The sequence below is a fragment of the Dendrobates tinctorius genome, unplaced genomic scaffold (genome assembly GCF_039654945.1).
Source record: "Dendrobates tinctorius isolate UK_male_01 unplaced genomic scaffold, ASM3965494v1 ptg000083l, whole genome shotgun sequence".
NCBI classification, from domain to species: Eukaryota; Metazoa; Chordata; class Amphibia; order Anura; family Dendrobatidae; genus Dendrobates; species Dendrobates tinctorius.
The window spans coordinates 25,594,009-25,613,263 of NW_027361751.1; the positions used below are offsets into that span (position 1 = coordinate 25,594,009).

Sequence of the window (19,255 nt, forward strand, 5' to 3'; positions counted from 1 at the left end):
TCCGTCCCGTGACTGCTTGTCCATATAGTGCATCCGCCCCGTGACTGCATGTCCATATAGTGCATCCGCCCCGTGACTGCATGTCCATATAATACATCCGCTCTGTGACTGCATGTCCATAAAGTGCATCCGCCCCGTGACTGCATGTCCATAGAATACATCCGCCCCGTGACTGCATGTCCATAGAATACATCCGCCCCGTGACTGCATGTCCATATAGTGCATCCGTCCCGTGACTGCATGTCCATATAGTGCATCCGCCCCGTGACTGCATGTCCATATAGTGCATCCGCCCCGTGACTGCATGTCCATATAGTGCATCCGCCCCATGACTGCATGTCTATATAGTGCATCCGCTCTGTGACTGCATGTCTATATAGTGCATCCGCCCCGTGACTGCATGTCCATATAGAGCATCCGCTCTGTGACTGCATGTCCATATAGTGCATCCGCCCCGTGACTGCATGTCCATATAGTGCATCCGCCCCGTGACTGCATGTCCATATAGTGCATCCGCCCCGTGACTGCATGTCCATATAGTGCATCCGCCCTGTGACTGAATGTCCATATAGTGCATCCGCCCCGTGACTGCATGTCCATATAGTGCATCCGCCCCATGACTGCATGTCTATATAGTGCATCCGCTCTGTGACTGCATGTCTACATAGTGCATCCGCCCCGTGACTGCATGTCCATATAGTGCATCCGCTCTGTGACTGCATGTCCATATAGTGCATCTGCCCCGTGACTGCATGTCCATATAGTGCATCCGCCCCATGACTGCATGTCTATATAGTGCATCCGCCCCATGACTGCATGTCCATATAGTGCATCCGCCCTGTGACTGCATGTCCATATAGTGCATCCGCCCCGTGACTGCATGTCCATATAGTGCATCCGCCCCGTGACTGCATGTCCATATAGTGCATCCGCCCCATGACTGCATGTCTATATAGTGCATCCGCTCTGTGACTGCATGTCCATATAGTGCATCCGCCCCGTGACTGCATGTCCATATAGTGCATCCGCCCCGTGACTGCATGTCCATATAGTGCATCCGCTCTGTGACTGCATGTCCATATAGTGCATCCGCTCTGTGACTGCATGTCCATATAGTGCATCCGCCCCGTGACTGCATGTCCATATAGTGCATCCGCCCCGTGACTGCATGTCCATATAGTGCATCCGCCCCGTGACTGCATGTCCATATAGTGCATCCGCCCCGTGACTGCATGTCCATATAGTGCATCCGCCCCATGACTGCATGTCCATATAGTGCATCCGCCCCATGACTGCATGTCCATATAGTGCATCCGCCCCGTGACTGCATGTCCATATAGTGCATCCGCCCCGTGACTGCATGTCCATATAGTGCATCCGCCCCATGACTGCATGTCTATATAGTGCATCCGCTCTGTGACTGCATGTCCATATAGTGCATCCGCCCCGTGACTGCATGTCCATATAGTGCATCCGCCCCGTGACTGCATGTCCATATAGTGCATCCGCTCTGTGACTGCATGTCCATATAGTGCATCCGCCCCGTGACTGCATGTCCATATAGTGCATCCGCCCCATGACTGCATGTTTATATAGTGCATCCGCCCCATGACTGCATGTCCATATAGTGCATCCGCCCCGTGACTGCATGTCCATATAGTGCATCCGCCCCATGACTGCATGTCCATATAGTGCATCCGCCCCGTGACTGCATGTCCATAGAATACATCCCCCCGTGACTGCATGTCCATATAGTGCATCCCCCTGTGACTGCATGTCCATATAGTGCATCCGCCCCATGACTGCAGGTCCATATAGTGCACTTTCCCTGACATTTTGGTGGCACCAGTAACAATAACAATGACCTTCCAATCGCTGAGGAGTCCTCTAATTCTACAGGAGAAAATGAGCAAGGAGGATAGGGGCAAACTAGGGTGTAACTGGACATGACTAGTCAAGAAATAAATAATGGACAGCGGTATGGACACAATGGTAATTGCTGGCTACAAGTATAAGTGCATCAGACCCGTGATGAGACCCTGCTATGACTGACCCTTATGAAGGAGCCTTTTTTTATCAATACCGTTGATTTATGGGGAGCTTATATTTGGAGAATGTGATGGAATTAGGTAAAGTTATATTTTAAGATCCTGGCCCAAGTGAAACACCAGTTGTATGGTCATGGGATTGATGCACAGTAATGTTAGGAAATCCAAAGTGACGTCTACCTTACGGGGATGGTCCTTCAGAAGGACTTGAGAATTACAGCCCAGCGGACATTACCCTACAGGCAGTATAAGATACGCAACAAGGCGGCAGGCCGCAGTGCACACACGTGCTAGTATTACAGCAATACCTTTATACCACTGATCTACAGTCAAATACTAGCTTTGACAGTAGAACATAAAAAAACAAAAAAAAACCATTGTATTTTATTACTGATACCATACAAAAAACACTTTACAAATATCATAGTTTTTATTCGGAATTTTACAACCAGACCTGCAGAATGAAAATAACATTTACTAAGTGTTTTTCGGATGTACTTGATTTACAAGGTATAAGGACAGGCAGGCACAAGTAGTCCTCATCACCTCAGAAAACTATTACGAGCCTTTTAATTTCAACCAGTGCAACCAGTAGCTGAGCAATCAGAGGAAAGATATCAATTCTATAGTTACCACGGCAACAGAACAAAAAAAAAGGGGTTACTCTTACCTCTTCATCACTGTCGCTGTCGGGCCGAGCAGAGTCTTTTGAGCTGTAAAACAGAGATTTGTATTACGCTGATTTTTGTCACCAGCAGCCATTAGGTGATATTGTCTCTTAGGATGGAAGGCTAGAAAAGGATAGTCTCACACCAAATCCTATTCTCTCTATCAGTGGGACCAGAGGACTGGAAAATAATGAGGTGGGATTCATCAAGACTTGAGTTTCCTACACCAGTCTACATGAAAAGCCCCCAGGAGTAAGATATACCAAATGCATTCATTAATATGGCGCATCTTCATGCTGTGAGCCAGAGTAGATATCTGCGAAGATTTATGGCACTTTCTTGTGGGCTATGGCTAGCTACAATCCAACTTGTATTAAAAGGAACTGTGCCAACACGGTGCTCCACTTTCTCCATTATTCCCATTGACAACAAGTGGGGTGGAGGTTGAGCACACGCACCTGATCTTTATGAGCGACTAAAGTCCGGAGTCCTGATTTTGGGAAGTCCAAGCAGTCAGTACCCCAGTAATCAGCAAGTCATCCTGTATCTTATGCAGAACTTTACCAACCTTAGCAGAACTTTATAAATAATTTTGTACGACTAGGGAATATTTTTATTTTAATATTTTAAGAATAATCCTTTAAACTCCTCAGTGAAATAAGAATGTGGCCAAACCGCGTGGTTAGCCACGCTGCCGACACCTCTGCCCACCCCAACAGGCCAATGACTCCTTGATTCTTACAATCACGCGGCCTCTAGCCCGCCAAAGGTGGGTAAAGGTTTTGGCAGCATGGCCTGCTACACCGTGTGACCACACCCCAAGTATTATTCACGCCTGTAAGGGATCGTGCACGCAACCGTAAAAATCAGACGACCACTATCCGTCGTTTTGATGGATAGCACTCGTCCCCATATTTTTACTATCAGGCTGATGATATCTGAGTATATTCCAATTTTCACTGACTCACAATATAGAGGAGGTGGAGAAACTTTTTTTTCTCCACTTCTGAGAAAATCGGATCACAATCTGATTCCAGTCTGTTCCGATTGTGAATAGCATACTTGGGACGATTTTCTCGGATGAGAGAAAAACAGAAGTGTGACCTCAGCCAAAATCTGATCTCATCAATATTTGTTAGCCAAAACAAGGAGTGTGTCCACATTAGTTTTCTCTATGCAGAATCCACTCCCGATTTTAGCGTACAAATACTGACGCACAATACTGACGCACAATACTGACCCAATGCGTGAAGAAGGCCATTTGTTTTGCGTTGTCCTCTTCTGACTGGTCATCGTATCCTCGGTGCTTACTAGACCCAACAACATCGGGGCCAGTTGCCACAGAAGACCAGGGCAAAGCAAATTAAATTGCTGATGTACTGCACGTACTTTGAACATAATAACCAATTACAATTTTTGCACACGCAGTCTTATTTCTTTTACAAATAGTGGTTTTTTGATTATATAAAATATATATGTTTTTTCAAGGCTAAGTACTTTTTTATTACTATGTGGAGGAATTTGAAAATAGGATTTATAATTATGAGGGTTTTTGTTAATTTTTTAATATATATTACACAGCCCACCAATAAGAACATAAAAAAAATCAAGGTAAAAAAAGCAGCACCAACACCTGGTCACAATACTAATATATTACAGGATGCGGCAAACCCCGTGATAAAAAAATGGAGGTAGTAGCAGAGGTGCAAAATACTGATAAAGCAACCACTCACACCCCGACCATTTACGGAGGGGATGGTGTCTAGGAGTATATCTGCAAACAGATTAGGCATGTATTGGGCGCCAGTCACACGTGTGTTATGCACAATACCTGCTTACAGCCTATTAGTGATGCCTATAACATTAGATCATGCAGGCTGCCTGTCACTTTAGACGCGCACCCTACAAAGACAGAAATCCCAATTCCTGCTACCAAAACTACAGGGCTAGATGAACAAATAGGTGAAGTATTACTTGATATTTTGGCTAAAATACGCTCACTTCTAGTGAGGAGCAAATGTGCTCGGCTAAGGCGTTATCAGAGCATGCTCGGGTGCCAACGAACTAGCGCGCTCGAATAATATGTTCGAGTCCCCGTGGCTGCATGTCACGTGGCTGATCAACAGCTGCAACACATACGGGGATTACCTGTTTGTTATGGAATCCCTGCATGTGTTGCGGATATCAAACAGCCAGGAGACATGCAAGCGTGAGGACTCGAACATATTATTCGAGCATGCCAAAGACACTCTGTTAGTACTCGAGCATGTTCAGATAACACCGTATCCCAGCAGGTTCGATCACTACCCATTCATCAGTATTTTGCACCTGAGCCGTCTCCACCTTTAATCATGGGGTCTGCTGCATCCTGCAGTGTATTAGTATTGTGACTCGGATTTTTAAATACCATAGCTCATTGTCGGAAAATGTGTTCTTTTATAGCAGGTTATAACGACTGTTTTAGTTTATTGTGTTTACAACTTTGTTCGTGAAGGGGAGTAAAGATTCTTGTAAGTTTTTCTTTCTACCCCATTTTCCCTGTAACTGCAGATGTACAGTTGCCACAATAGGGGCTGGAAAGCTTTCCCAGCTGTCAGCTGGTCCTTGCTATAAAAGTGGACTTTGCATTTATATGTGGCCCCTTTCACACGTCCATGTCTCCAGTACGAGTGGTGACGGTTTTCATACATGCCGGAGACACGTACTCATGTGCACCCATTCAAATGAGTGGGTCTGTGCACATGTCAGTGTGATTCCATGGACCGTGTGTCCGAGGGCAAAACACGCTGACACGTCTGTTTCTTCCCCATCAGCATGGACGGCAAAACGTCCCGAACACGTAGAACACACATTGATGTCCTCCGTGTGACACGCATCGGCACCGGGGAAGAAGAGCTACAGTAAGCGCTTTTCCCCGGCGTCAGGTGCTGAAGCCGGCTGTCATCATTCTCCCTTGCTCTGCCAGCGAGCAGAGGAGAACGATGAGCGTTATATTAAAGTCTGAACGACAGCAGGTGGAGGCTTTTGTGACTCTTTCCCCATCATCCGACACCTGCTGGTCGCTAATAACAGTGACAGTAGGTGCGGATGATCGGGGTATTCCACAGCCCCCACCTGCTGTCGTTTGTACTTTAATTTAACGCTCATCATTCTACTCTGCTCGGACACACGGATATCTCCGGTACCGGTTTTTCCGGTACTGGAAATAAAGGTACGTGTGAAAGAGGCCTAATCGAGAGAAACAGAGGCAACGGCTATGCTACAACACTGTGAAGTTAAATAGCTGCAATATACCCCCTAACAAAAAAAAAAAAAAAACTACTCTTCTTGGAGCCTATTCTATCCTCATACAAATGAAAAAGGAGGTAGGCAGTTTGGAAAAAAAATACATACATGTATGGAAAAGAGAGAGAGAAAAAAAAAAAAGAGGAAAAAGGTAAGAAGGGAGAAAAAAAGAAAAAGAAAAAAATAGAAAAGGGAAAAAAGAAAGAAAAAGTGAGAGGAGATTGAAAAGAGGAAAGAGAAAAAAAAAAGAAAAAATAGTTTGAAAAGAGATTGAAAAAGAGAGAAAAGAGGGGAAGAGAAAGAGAAAAGAGAGAAAAAAAAGAGAAAAGAGAGAGAAGAGAAAGAATGCATGAGTGAAAATATATACCTTTTCAGGTATTATCTAAACAAGACATAATATAGGTCGTTTCATTATCGTTGTAATAATAACAATGGCCTAACATGAAATGTTCTAGATCACATTCTCTTCACACTGACCAACACAACAGAGTCTCTTACTTGTCAATGGCCGGAACGGAGCTGAGACGAGGGTCATCCTTCAGGAGATCATGACTGCTTTTGCTCTTTCCTTTAAATGTCTGTAAAATATTTTCAGTTACATGAGAAGTAGTTGTCATCCATCTCTCTTCCTTTACAGTAGTCACACTGCAGATTGTAGGAAAGTGTCGGATGGTACATAGCACAGGAATGGCAGAGTGCATGTGGCCTGAACACATTATGTGACCTTTGGAAAAATTAAGATACGACAGGGTACCCAAAAAAACCCCGATAATTACTTATGGTGTTTTAAAAAAATGTTTATTGAAGATACCAAGAGGAAAACATTAATTCCCTTCAGAATAGTGTCCATCAGATGATCTGCACTTGTTTTAATGGTTTTTCCACTGTCGATACATGTTTTATATTATTCTGACCTAATAGCGTTAAGCGCCTCCAGCTCTGTGCTCAATCCATGTTCTGAAAACGCTTTTCCTTTAGATTTTTTTTCATTCTTTTGTAAGACGAAGCAGTCGCAGGGGGCTAGATCAGGTGGGTAAGAGGGGTGAGAAACCTTTGTCAAGCCGGTTTTCGCCAAAAGCTGGTTCATTTTCATTGTTGTGTGGGAAGGCGTGTTGTCATGATGGAGCAGCCAAGCCCCCCCTCCCCCAATATCCAAAATTATGGTCGTTTTTTGTCCTCGCTGCCTCACGCAATCGCTTCAGCATTTGTAGATAGTAATGTTGGTTCATTGTGGTGCCCTGAGGAGCAAATACAACCTGAACGATTCCACGGATGTCGAAAAAAAAAACATCAAGGACTTCGAATCTGATTTCCACTGCCGTGCTTTTTTGGGTTGGGGGGGGATGAAACGGTCTTCCACTTGCCGGACTGCTGTTTTGTTTCAGGATAATAGGAGTAACACCAAGATTCATGTCCTGTGATAACTTGACAAAAAAAAATCAGGGTCACCCTTCCCTTACTCAACCGACCTAGCCCCCTGCGACTTATTATTCCCAAGAAGAAAAAAGAAAAAAAAAAAAACATATAGGGAAAGCGTTTTCAGGATGTAGAAGAGGTTAAGAAAAAATAACTGGAGGCACATAACAGCATTAGTTCGGAAGAATCTAAAAAATGTTTCATTGTTATCAGTATGTTGAAGGGTAATAATGTTTTCAAAATGTAATCATGCGTAAAAATAAAAAAGTTTAATTGTTGCGTTTTTTGAGTACCCCCTTATACATAAAAGTGCATATTCATAGATACCTATATCTGCAATATCAGCCATCTACAGGCACCTATCTGTATACCTCTGCCAGTCAGATTGGGTCAGATCAGTTACACACACACGGTCATGGCCGAAAGTGCGGACACCGTTGAAGGTGTTCCAGCAGATGAACAATTTCCAGAAAACTATTAAAATCACACGTGTTTTGTTATACATACGTTTATTTCCTTAGTGTATATTGGAACAACACAAAAAAACAGGAAAAAAAAAAAAAAGGAAATTTGGACAAAATTTCACACAAACCCCCCAAAAATGGGCCGGAAAAAATTGTTGGCACCTTTCCAAAATTGAGGGTAACCCTGTGGCAAGTAACAGGTGTGGGCAACATAAAACCTAAAACCAAATAGAAAGGGGAGAAGTTGACTCAATCTTTGCATTGTGTCTATGTGTGCCACGTTAAGCATGAAGAACAGAAAATTATGTTTGTCTATAATCTTCTTTCTAATCTCCTGGGACAACTCTCTCCATAGCTTTTTGGGTCCATGTTCAGAGTGGTATATAACATGATACCAAACAGCACAAAGACTACTTTTCACCCTAGACAGACTGGTTACATGGTTTTAGACACCTGTGATGCTAATTACAGTTTCACATGTTCTTTTTTTTTTATTATTATTATTTTCAATCTTTTGAAGAGCAACCATAAGTTTTGTCTTGAACCACAAACATTTTGCTGAACTGCAATTCAAAAGGTCTGATTTTCATTAGTTTATATTCATTAAATTTAAATTGAAAATTACTTTTGTTAGTTTCAAGGTATTTCAGTGACCATTGTGGGTTTTTCTAACTTCACCAAAAGGGTGCCAACAATTTTATCCCTGTGCATGGAGTCTCCATCCATGAAGCCAGATGTAGTTAAGTAAGATGGCTCCTAGTGCTGGATACAGTGGGTACGGAAAGTATTCAGACCCCTTTAAAATTTTCACTCTTTGTTTCATTGCATCCATTTGGTAAATTCAAAAAAGTTCATTTTTTTCCTCATTAATGTACATTCTGCACCCCATCTTGACTGAAAGAAAAACAAAAATGTAGAAATTTTTGCAAATTAAAAAAGAAAAACTGAAATATCACATGGTCATATGTATTCAGACCCTTTGCTCAGACTCTCATATTTGAGTCACATGCTGTCCATTTCCTTGTGATTCTCCTTGAGATGGTTCTACTCCTTCATTGGAGTCCAGCTGTGTTTAATTAAACTGATAGGACTTGATTTGTAAAGGCACACACCTGTCTATATAAGATCTCACAGCTCACAGTGCATGTCAGACCAAACGAGAGGTCAAAAGGAACTGGCCAAGGAGCTCAGACACAGAATTGTGGCAAGGCACAGATCTGGCCAAGGTTACAAAATAATTTCTGCAGTACTCAAGGTTCCCAAGAGCTCAGTGGCCTCCATAATCCTTAAATGGAAGAAGTTTGGGACCACCAGAAGTCTTCCTAGACCTGGCCGTCCAGCCACACTGAGCAATTGTGGGAGAAGAGCTTCGGTGAGAGAGGTAAAGAACACCAAGATCACTGTGGCTGAGATCCACAGATGCAGTAGGGAGATGGGAGAAAGTTCCACAAAGTCAACTATCACTGCAGCCCTCCACCAGTCGGGCCATTATGGCAGAGTGGCCCGACGGAAGCCTCTCCTCAGTGCCAGACATATGAAAGCCTGCATAGAGTTTGCTTAAAAAAAAAAAAAAAACACATGAAGGACTCCTAGACTATGAGAAATCACATTCTCTGGTCTGATGAGACGAAGATAGAAATTTTAAGTTATAATTCTAAGCGGTATGTGTGGAGAAAACCAGGCACTGCTCATCACCTGCCCAATACAATCCCAAAAGTGAAACATGATGGTGGCAGCATCATGCTATGGGGGTGTTTTTCAGCTGCAGGGACAGGACGACTGGTTGCGATTGAAAGAAACATGAATGCGGCCAAGTACAGAGATATCCTGGATGAAAACCTCTTCCAGAGTCCTCTGGACCTCAGACTTGGCAGAAGGTTCACCTTCCAACAAGACAATAACCTTAAGCACACAGCTAAAATAACAAAGGAGTGGCTTCAGAACAATTCTGTGACCATTCCTGACTGGCCCAGCCAGAGCCCTGACCTAAACCCAATTGAGCATCTCTGGAGAGACCTGAAAATGGCTGTCCACCAACGTGTTCACCATCCAACCTAATGGAACTGGAGAGGATCTGCAAGGAAGAATGGCAGAGGATCCCCAAATCCAGGTGTGAAAAACTTGTTGCATCAGTCCCAAGAAGACTCATGGCTCTACTAGCTCAAAAGGGTGCCTGTTCTCAATACTGAGCAAAGGGTCTGAATACTTATGACCATGTGATACTTCAGTTTTTGTTTTTTAATAGATTTGCAAAAATTTCTACATGTTTTTTTCAGTCAAAATGGGGGGCAGGGTGTACATTAATGAGAAAAGAAGTGAACTTTTTTGAATTTACCAAATGGCTGCAATAAAACAAGAGTGGAAAATAGGGATATTTGTGTGTACTCACCATAAAATCCTTGTCTCCGAGCCAATCATTGGGGACACAGGACCATGGGTGTTATGCTGCTTGCCACTAGGAGGACACTAAGTGAACACAGAAAAAATTAACTCCTCCTCTGCAGTATACACACTCTCGCTGGCTGAGATTTCCCCAGTTTGGTGAAAAAGCAGTAGGAGCATTAAACAAAGAACAATAACTATGTCACAACCTAAGAACAATACAATAAGCCAATAGGCTAAACAGGGTGGGTGCTGTGTCCCCCAATGATTGGCTCGGAGAAAAGGATTTTACGGTGAGTACACACAAAAATCCCTATTTCTCCTATGCCTCATTGGGAGACACAGGACCATGGGACGTCCTCAAGCAGTCCCTGGGTGGAGAGCATACAACTGCTAATACCCCATGTACCACGGGCTTAACGCTGTGGTACTGCCGACTGCAGAATGCGTCTGCCAAGAGCTGCATCCGCAGAGTGAATTTGGTAATGTTTTGTAAAGGTATGCAGACTGGACCAAATCACAGCCTTGCAGACCTGTTCTGCCGTCGCTTGGTGCCGAATGGCTCAAGAGGCGCCCACTGATCGGGTAGAATGCGCCTTAATCCCTGCTGGGGTAGGTGTACCCCTGACACGGTAGGATTCCTGAATAGCCAAGCGAATCCACCTGGCTAGTGTGGCTTTTGAGGCAGCTAGACCCTTTCTATGCCCCTCTGGAAGCACGAACAGGGCATCTGACTTGTAGAAGGGAGCCGTCCGCGAGATGTACCATCTAAGAGCCCTAACCACATCCAGGGTGTGGAGGGCCTTCTCAATGCGATGGACTGGTGCCGGACAGAAGGAAGGCAAAACAATTTTCTCATTGAGACGAAAGGAAGACATGACTTTGGGCAGGAAAGACGGGGACGTCCTCAGAACTGCCTTGTCCTGATGAAAATTCAGAAAACTGAGGACGGCAGGAGAGGGCCGCCAATTCTGAAACTCGTCTGATTGATGTAATTGCCACTAAAAAGACCACCTTCCAAGAGAAAACAGTTAGTGGCACATCCTGCAGTGGCTCGAAAGGGGCTTCCTGTAAAACTCAGAGAACCAAGTTAAGGTCCCATGATTCCAATGGCCTTTTATAGGGAGGCGTCACAGAGTGAGAAGCGCCAAGGAAGCGGGTGGCGGTGCTAACGGTGGGCGGCGCTATGTAAATTGCGGCCTAGTCCGGCCGAAAAGCCGGGGACAATTTCTGGGCCTTCCAGTGCTAAGCGCCAGATGAAGGAAAAAACAGGGGGCCGCGACGGGGCGCCGACGTACCGTCGCTGACACTAGGTCAGCACTTCTCCCAGGGACCAGGACCCGACCCCATACCTCCAATCCCGTGCTCACACAGGCCGCGCTGTCCGGGACCCAGCTGCAGATCTCATCTCCCGGGCGATGCAGAAAAGCAGGAGGAGTTCTTAAAGGGGCATACAGGGGGATGGAGAAGCCATGGGGCTAATTTAGGGCATCAGAAGCGCTCCTCAGTCTCCGTACACTTGCCCTTTTATCCTTGCGGGGACATCGGGACCGTGAAGGAACAGTCGCCCTGATGAATCAGGTATACCCAGTCGTCGCAGGAGAGGGTAGGGGGAGATATACTCCGCATTCTCACCTGTTATTGGTTCGGGGGAGAGCGGGCCCTTGAAAGAAACCGTCGCCCCCTTCACTCCATTAACTAAAGAATACAAATTTACAGAAAACTCAAAAATCAAAAATAAAAACGGTGGGGTCTGAAGCCAGACCCAAGTGCCTCCTACAGACACAAAGCAAAAACTGGGGAAATCTCAGCCAGTGAGAGGGTGTATACTGCAGGGGAGGAGTTAACTTTTTCTGTGTTCACTTAGTGTCCTCCTAGTGGCAAGCAGCATAACACCCACGGTCTGTGTCCCCCAGTGAGGCGTAGGAGAAATTTAAAGGAGTCTAAATACTTTCTGTACCCAATGTATGTTTAGGGAATAGGAGATAATGTGCACAGCAAGGGTGTCATTACACTGGTAAAGTGATTTTGTGGCATAATTAGACCAAAAAGGCACATTACCTCACTGACTTTATTAACTTCCTCCTCCTCCTCTTCAGCTTCCTCTCCAAAAGAAAGTAACTTGAAGTTTCTGTAAAAAATAAACATTAAGTTAGATGTACAAATGAAGCAAGCACCAAACAAATGTTCATACGCCAATTGCATAGTGTACCCGCTCCAGTACTGAACTAATGGCTAATCTTCAGGGGGGAGCAGTAAAGCAAGAAACTGTAGTATGTAACTGCAGCGCTGACGCCTGAAAATGTCCTATTCCAGGAAGGGCGATAGACCCTACAGGGAAGTAAGTGCAGCCCCAGCCTCCTGTGACGTCCTCTTTGAGACTCCTCTCAATCGAAACGTCACAGAAAGTGAAGTAAAAAAAGAAAAAAGCATTTAGGAATTAGCATGATAGGGAGAAGTTTATGGCATTTTATAATAAAACTAATTACAAAAGTGGTTAGAGTTGTCAGATGAATTGCAAAAAATTTAAGTAATTCCTTGCTCTTAAAGTTAACTTATTCATGAATAATTCCCTTTCCACTGAATTTCTGTACTATCATATAATTTCAGTGATCTTATCGTTAGCTCACTAGAAAGTGTTCACGAGAACAAGGCAGGTGATGTCACTCAGTCGTGCTGATAACCGTAAAATGGAGGTGATGCTTGAATTGATTGTCTTCTTCTGTTAGCCAGGGTTAATGCCACGGTAACAAGTGCAGTTATGATTGATTTTCATCATAGGGGCTTTTACAGGCATTAATGTTCTTGCCTGTAGATAGCACCTAAATCAACCAATGGATCATTAAGAACTTCAAATAGAGGTTCAAATGCTGTGAAAAAAGCATCAGGGAACCCAAGAAAGTCCAGCAAGCCTTGAGATGGTCTCCTAGAAAGAATTTAACTATGAAATCAGTTCAGAGCTTGCTCAGAAATGGCAGCAGGCAGATTTCAGTGCACCTGCAAGGACACAAACTAATGCTTTTAGTGACTCGGCTGGAGTCAAGAAAGGCAGCAAAGGATCTACCTCTCTCTAAGAAAAATATCAAGGACAAACTGATATTCTGCAGGAATTTCAAGGGACTGGCCTGCAGAGGACGGGGTAAAGTTATTTTCTCTCACAAAGCCCCGTTCTGACTGTTTGGGACATCCAAAACGATGATTGTCTGGCGGGAAAAAAAAGGTGAAGTGAGAACTACAATAGTAATGTGCCATGCCAACAGTAAAAGCCTTTTCGTCCCTGGAGGGGGATCTGCAAGCTTTTGTATTAAGTTACAGGATCAAGTAAAACAGGTCCAAAAATGGATTTGAAAAAATGTCATATATAATTGCCCCTGTAACAATTTGCCACAATTTGTTGGCAGCCTAGAGGGCTGGAATAGAAAAGAGAAGAACAAAATGTGATTTTCTTAGAGATTATAGTTCGTTACACCCGGACATAAAACATTCATGCTGCAGAACTACGTAAAATCATATATAAATTAAGAATCTAAAAACGTCTTTTCTTGTTGTTCTGTACAGTTCAAGATTTAGGTCGGTGTGGAAAAATCATTTTTATCCATTAACAAAATGCAAAGTAAATGAACAAAAGAGAAAATGTGACTGCCCTTTGCCTTTAAAACAGCATCAATTCTTCTAGGTACATTTGTACACTTGCACACAATTGTGGAAGGAACTTGACAGGGAGATTGTTCCACCTTCCAGACATCTTGGAGAACTAACCACAGATCTCCTGTGGACTTTATGTTGAGCTCAAGACTCGGTCAAGACCATATCGTCACTTCCAGGGCCCCTTGTTCTTTTCTTTACACTATAGGACATTGGCTGCATGTTTGGGGTCATTGTTTTGCTGCAGAATAAATTTGGACCCAATTAGTTGCCTCCCTGATTGTAATACAATGATGGATAAGTATCTATACATCTCGATGATGTAAGTGGGTTGGAGGAGAAAGGGCACTATCCAAGTGTAGTATGTAAAATTGGGTAAAAGCAGGGATATCAACCAGAGCGACAAAATTAAAAGCTTGGACAAAGCCGAGGGCTAACCTTATTAAAAAAAAAAAAAAAAAAAAAAGTCTACTAATTGAGGAAGTTTTATGTTATCATCAAATGTCACGATTAACTTGTAGACGAATAAAGCACATTTTAATTAATAGATCTTAAAATAAAATATTGAAATCATGTGTTACGCAAGAGCAGTAAAAAGCATATGGCCCAATGACCTATTTTAAATATGTATAGCAAATGATAAAGCTTGAATAATACAGATAATAAAAAATTATGCAAACATAAGTGCCCCCAACCACAGTATGATACCCCCCCACAATGAATTCCTCCACATGGGTATGACGACCCTACTGTACCCACCTCCCACAATCCCCCAGACAAAAAAAAATGGTGACCACATCACATTACGATTCTCCTTCTGCACTCCCCAAACAGCCCTCCATACAGTACAATGGCCACAAAAAGTGCTCCATACAGTATAACGGGGCTCTGCATTGCCTTCTATACAGTATTATGGCCCTCCCATAGTGCTCCATACAGTATAATGGCCCCCCATAGTGCTCCATACTGTATAACAGCCCCACATAGTCCTCCATACTGTATAATGGATCCATAGTGCTCCATACAGTAATGGCCCCCCATAGTGCTCCATACTGTATAATAGCCCCACATAGTCCTCCATACTGTATAATGGATCCATAGTGCTCCACACAGTATAATGGCCCCACATAGTGCTCCATACAGTATAATAGGGGCTACATGGTGCTCAATACAGTATAATGACCCAACATAGTGCTCTTTACAATGTAATGGGCCTCACATAATATTCCATATAGTGTAATGGGCCACCACATAGTGCTCCATACAATACAATGACCCCACACAGTACTCTATACAGTGTAATGGGCCCCACACTGTGCTCCATACAGTGTAATCGGAACCACATAGTGCTCCATACAGTATAAAGGGCACCACATAGTGCGCCATACAGTATAATGGGCCCCACAGTGCTCCATACTGTATAATGGATCCACATAGTGTTCCGTACAGTATAATGGGCACCACATAGTGCTCCATACAGTATAATCGCCTTACAAAGTGCTCCATACATTATAATGGATCCACATAGTGCTTCATAAAATATAATAACCCCCACATAGTGCTCTAGACAGTATAAGGGGCCCTGCATAATGTTCCATATAGTGTAATGGGCCCCACATAGTGCTCCGTACAGTATTGACAGGAAAATATGAACATTTTCCATGGTTTTGATTACACATACAGAGCTATCGGCTGCAGCTCCTTGGTTTTTAAATGACATGCTCCCCTCCCACATTAGGCTGTACAGTGTCACACTGAGCTCATGTACAGGCTCGTTCATGCAGCCCCCTTTTCCCCCCTGTAGGAATGTCCACTCACACCTCCCACCTGTTATACAAGTTGGTGTAATGTGAGACCATGCTATGACCGGCTCAAGCCGGAAGTAAAGACTTGAGGCCCATCTTCCATTGTATATTCAAACTCGAATATAATAATGCTGAATAATCATAGAGGCAGGAAACCTATATTTTTGTAATCTGCATAAGGAAAGCTATTCACAGCCATGCTGTGGGGTGTGTGCGACCACCAGAATCAGAGGAACGGATTTCTACTCGACAGTGCCACACAGCCATGGCATGTTTAGACTTAAATGAAAGCTAATTTTGCCATAAAAACTATAACACTCCTGCCAGCACGCTGTGAGAGCCGCAGCCAGAGATATGGCCCGCAGAAGTTTTTAGTAACTTTCAAAAGGGGAGTACATTCCCTAGTTCCGCCCACCCAGTGAGGTCAGCCAGGAAAAGGCATAAGACAAGGATGCTCGATTAGGAAGCTGTTATTTGCCCGAGGTGCCAGCTAGAAAGCCCCTCCCCCCTCCTGCATATGGCGTGCCATGGACTCATAAGTGTGAGTTCTTATTTTAATCCACTTTATTTTGTAATTGTCGGTATATACTGTATCTTGTCTTCTTGTAACATTTTATATTTTTATAAACACTGCCTATCCTTTCTGGAGTAAATCTATACGACCACTAATAAATAGTAAATTTGTGACAATTGGTGGGATATAATAAATCCCTGACAACTGGGGGCAACCACACACACCCCCAGTTCATGACTTATTTATAATGGGCACAACTTAGTGCTCCATACAGTATAATGGCTCCACATAGTGCTCCATACAGTACAATGGGCCCCACATAGTGCTCCATACAGTACAATTAGCCCCACATAGTGCTCCATAGAGTATAACGGCCCCACATAGTGCTCCATACCTTATAATGGCCTCACATCGTGCTCCATCCAGCATAATGGCTTCAAATAGTGTTCCATACAGCATACTCGCCCCACAGTGCTCCATACAGTATAATGCACCCTACGTTATACTCCATGCAGAATAATAGGCCTCATATTAAAAAAAACAAAAAAACTCACCTCTGCAAGGGAAAACGATCTTCCAAATGTATTGGCATCTATGATGTTGATATAGTTGAAAGTGTGATACCGAGTGAAAATGTGATACCGAGTAAAAGTGCGATGTCGAGCGGGGTACTCGCCCAGCATTGCATGCCAAATATACTTATCCTACAGTCCAGAGTTTGACATATGAAGGTTAAAGCAATAAAGAACGATGAGGTATGACTCTCACCTTACTATGTCGTACTACGAGTGAATACAACTCCACGGAAGACGGAGGAATATCACAGGGCCTCAATGCAGTCCGACTGAGAGAATCATCCAACTCTACCTCTTATCTGACAGTAGTAACATGGGAGAGAATGGACCAATTCTAGTGGTGATGCCACGAAGAAAGGATCCCTTTCAGAGGTCACAATTAGCTAGTCTTTGTCTAGGAGAGATTTGATCTTTCACCAGAACTCTTCCAGCATCTGCAGACATACAGATTTTATACTCATGATGCGTCCCTGATGGTACTACATGTTGTGCAAGTTTCTGTCTGTATTTCTTTGCATTGAGAACACCATTAATAGTGACAAAATTCCCATTTCCATTTGCTATAATACAGCCACAAACTTGCAAGGAGTCTCCACCATGCTTCACTGCTGCCTGCAGACACTCAAATTGTGCTGCTCTCCATTGCTTCAGCAAGCAAAGTTCCTTTTTTTTTTACAGCCAAATAGTTCACATTTTAACTAGTGATGAGCGAGCGTGCTTGGATATCGTGTTATCTGAGCATGCTCGGCTGTTATCGTCTAATAATATGTTCGAGTCCCTGCAGCTGCATGACTCGTGGCTATTAGAAAGCTGAAACACATGCATGGATTGCCTGTTTGTTAGGCAATACCTGCATGTGTTGCGGTTGTCTAACAACCGAAAAACATGCAGCCGCCGGGACTCAAACATATTACTCGAGCACGCCTGAGATACTTGGATACTACGATATCCGAGCACGCTTGCTCGTCACTAATTTTGACTCCTCAGTCCAGAGCACATGCTGCCATTTTTCTGCACCCTAGTTCCTATTTCATGCATAGTTGAGTTGTTTGGACTTGTTCCCATATCAGAGTTATGGCTTTTAGCAGCAATTCTTCCATGAAGACCACTTCTGGCTAAACTTCTAACAGTAGATGCATCCCACTGGTTGCTGCCACTTCTGAGATGATCGCACTGTTCGAAATCTTTCCATTTTAATGAAAGTAAGGATGATGCGTCTTTCATCTTCTGCATTCAGTTTCCTTGGCTGGGCACCACACCTACAGCCCTCAAGGTGGCCCATTTCTTGGTGTTCTCAATGCTGACAAATACAGGTAGCTACTTATACATCACACAATACCATAACTTACCGAGACCAGATATTGTCATGTTATTAAAAACTATTTTCAGCTTAAAGAAGAACAGGGATCACCTATACGCAGTGGAAAGAGCACACAGAGTCCCGACTCGGCCCCCCCTCCCTGGTCATCCACCAAGACCTGTGCTTGCTAAAATCCTCCATTACAGGGATAGAGACGTTATCCTTAGATACTCAAGAGAACACCCTGACCTTACAATAGAAGGATCCAGAGTCTCCTTTTACCCGGACTTTTCGCCGGAGGTTCAGAAGATGAGAGCGAAGTTCACAGACATCAAGAAGCGTCTGAGAGCCTGTGGCGTCAAGTACTCCATGTTTTTCCCGGCTAAACTGCGTATTGAGGCCTGGAATAAAATCCACTTTTTTCTGGACCCCAGGGAAGCCGTGGACTGGTAGGACCTTAACGAGCGACAGTTGAGGAAGGAGGGGAAGGAGCAGGAACGTGGCTGATGGTATCTTGGCTCGCTCAGTTATTATGGAGCCATGCGGTTGAAGTCTGCGGTCCTGAGGCAATGGACTGCCTAAGAAGTTATCTTTTTGTTTATTCTTATATTACTCTGTTATATGCTGTTTTTTAAGAATTTGTGGTCCTTATGGGGCCTTGGTTTGAATACGGATAAGGAAAAATGTAAAGTGCTGTGGGGTTATATCCTGTCAAATGCGGGTAGTGAAAAGGAACTGAAGCACCTGCTGAATGGGGTGGAAGGGTTCGACAGCACCCTTACCTATTGCACCCTTGGTTCAGCCCAAGGAACTGTTGGAGGGTGTTCTTTGGGGGGAGGGGGGAGGGACTAGGTTCAAAATGTCCTTTGGCATACTTGTACATTTCAATATTGGCTATGGTACGGCTGGGGGGGAGATGGTAGGCAATATGCTATGGTACGATAATGGCTGATTTTAAGATACTTAGTTGGAATATCAGGGGGTTCAAGTCGCCGGTAAAACGACAGGCCATATTCTCCTTCATAACGGACCAGAAGCCGGCGGTTGTTTGTTTGCAGAAGACACATATCACACAGGAGACGCTGGGAATCCTGGATAAGAGATGGGTACAGGCGGGCTTCCACTCTACTCATTCCCAATACTCTAGGGGGGT

The 19,255-nt window shown here is 43.9% G+C and overlaps 1 protein-coding gene across 1 annotated transcript in view; it reads right to left on the minus strand.

Moving 5' to 3' along the window:
• The window catches only part of CWC27 (CWC27 spliceosome associated cyclophilin), a 252,501-nt gene that overhangs the window by 181,684 nt on the left and 51,562 nt on the right, over positions 1–19,255 (minus strand). The window contains exons 7-9 of the mRNA XM_073584247.1: positions 12,325–12,394; positions 6,500–6,579; positions 2,719–2,761 (exon numbers count right to left, since the gene is read on the minus strand). Of these exons, the coding sequence (XP_073440348.1) occupies positions 2,719–2,761; positions 6,500–6,579; positions 12,325–12,394 (193 nt within the window). The remainder of the gene's footprint in view (positions 1–2,718; positions 2,762–6,499; positions 6,580–12,324; positions 12,395–19,255) is intronic.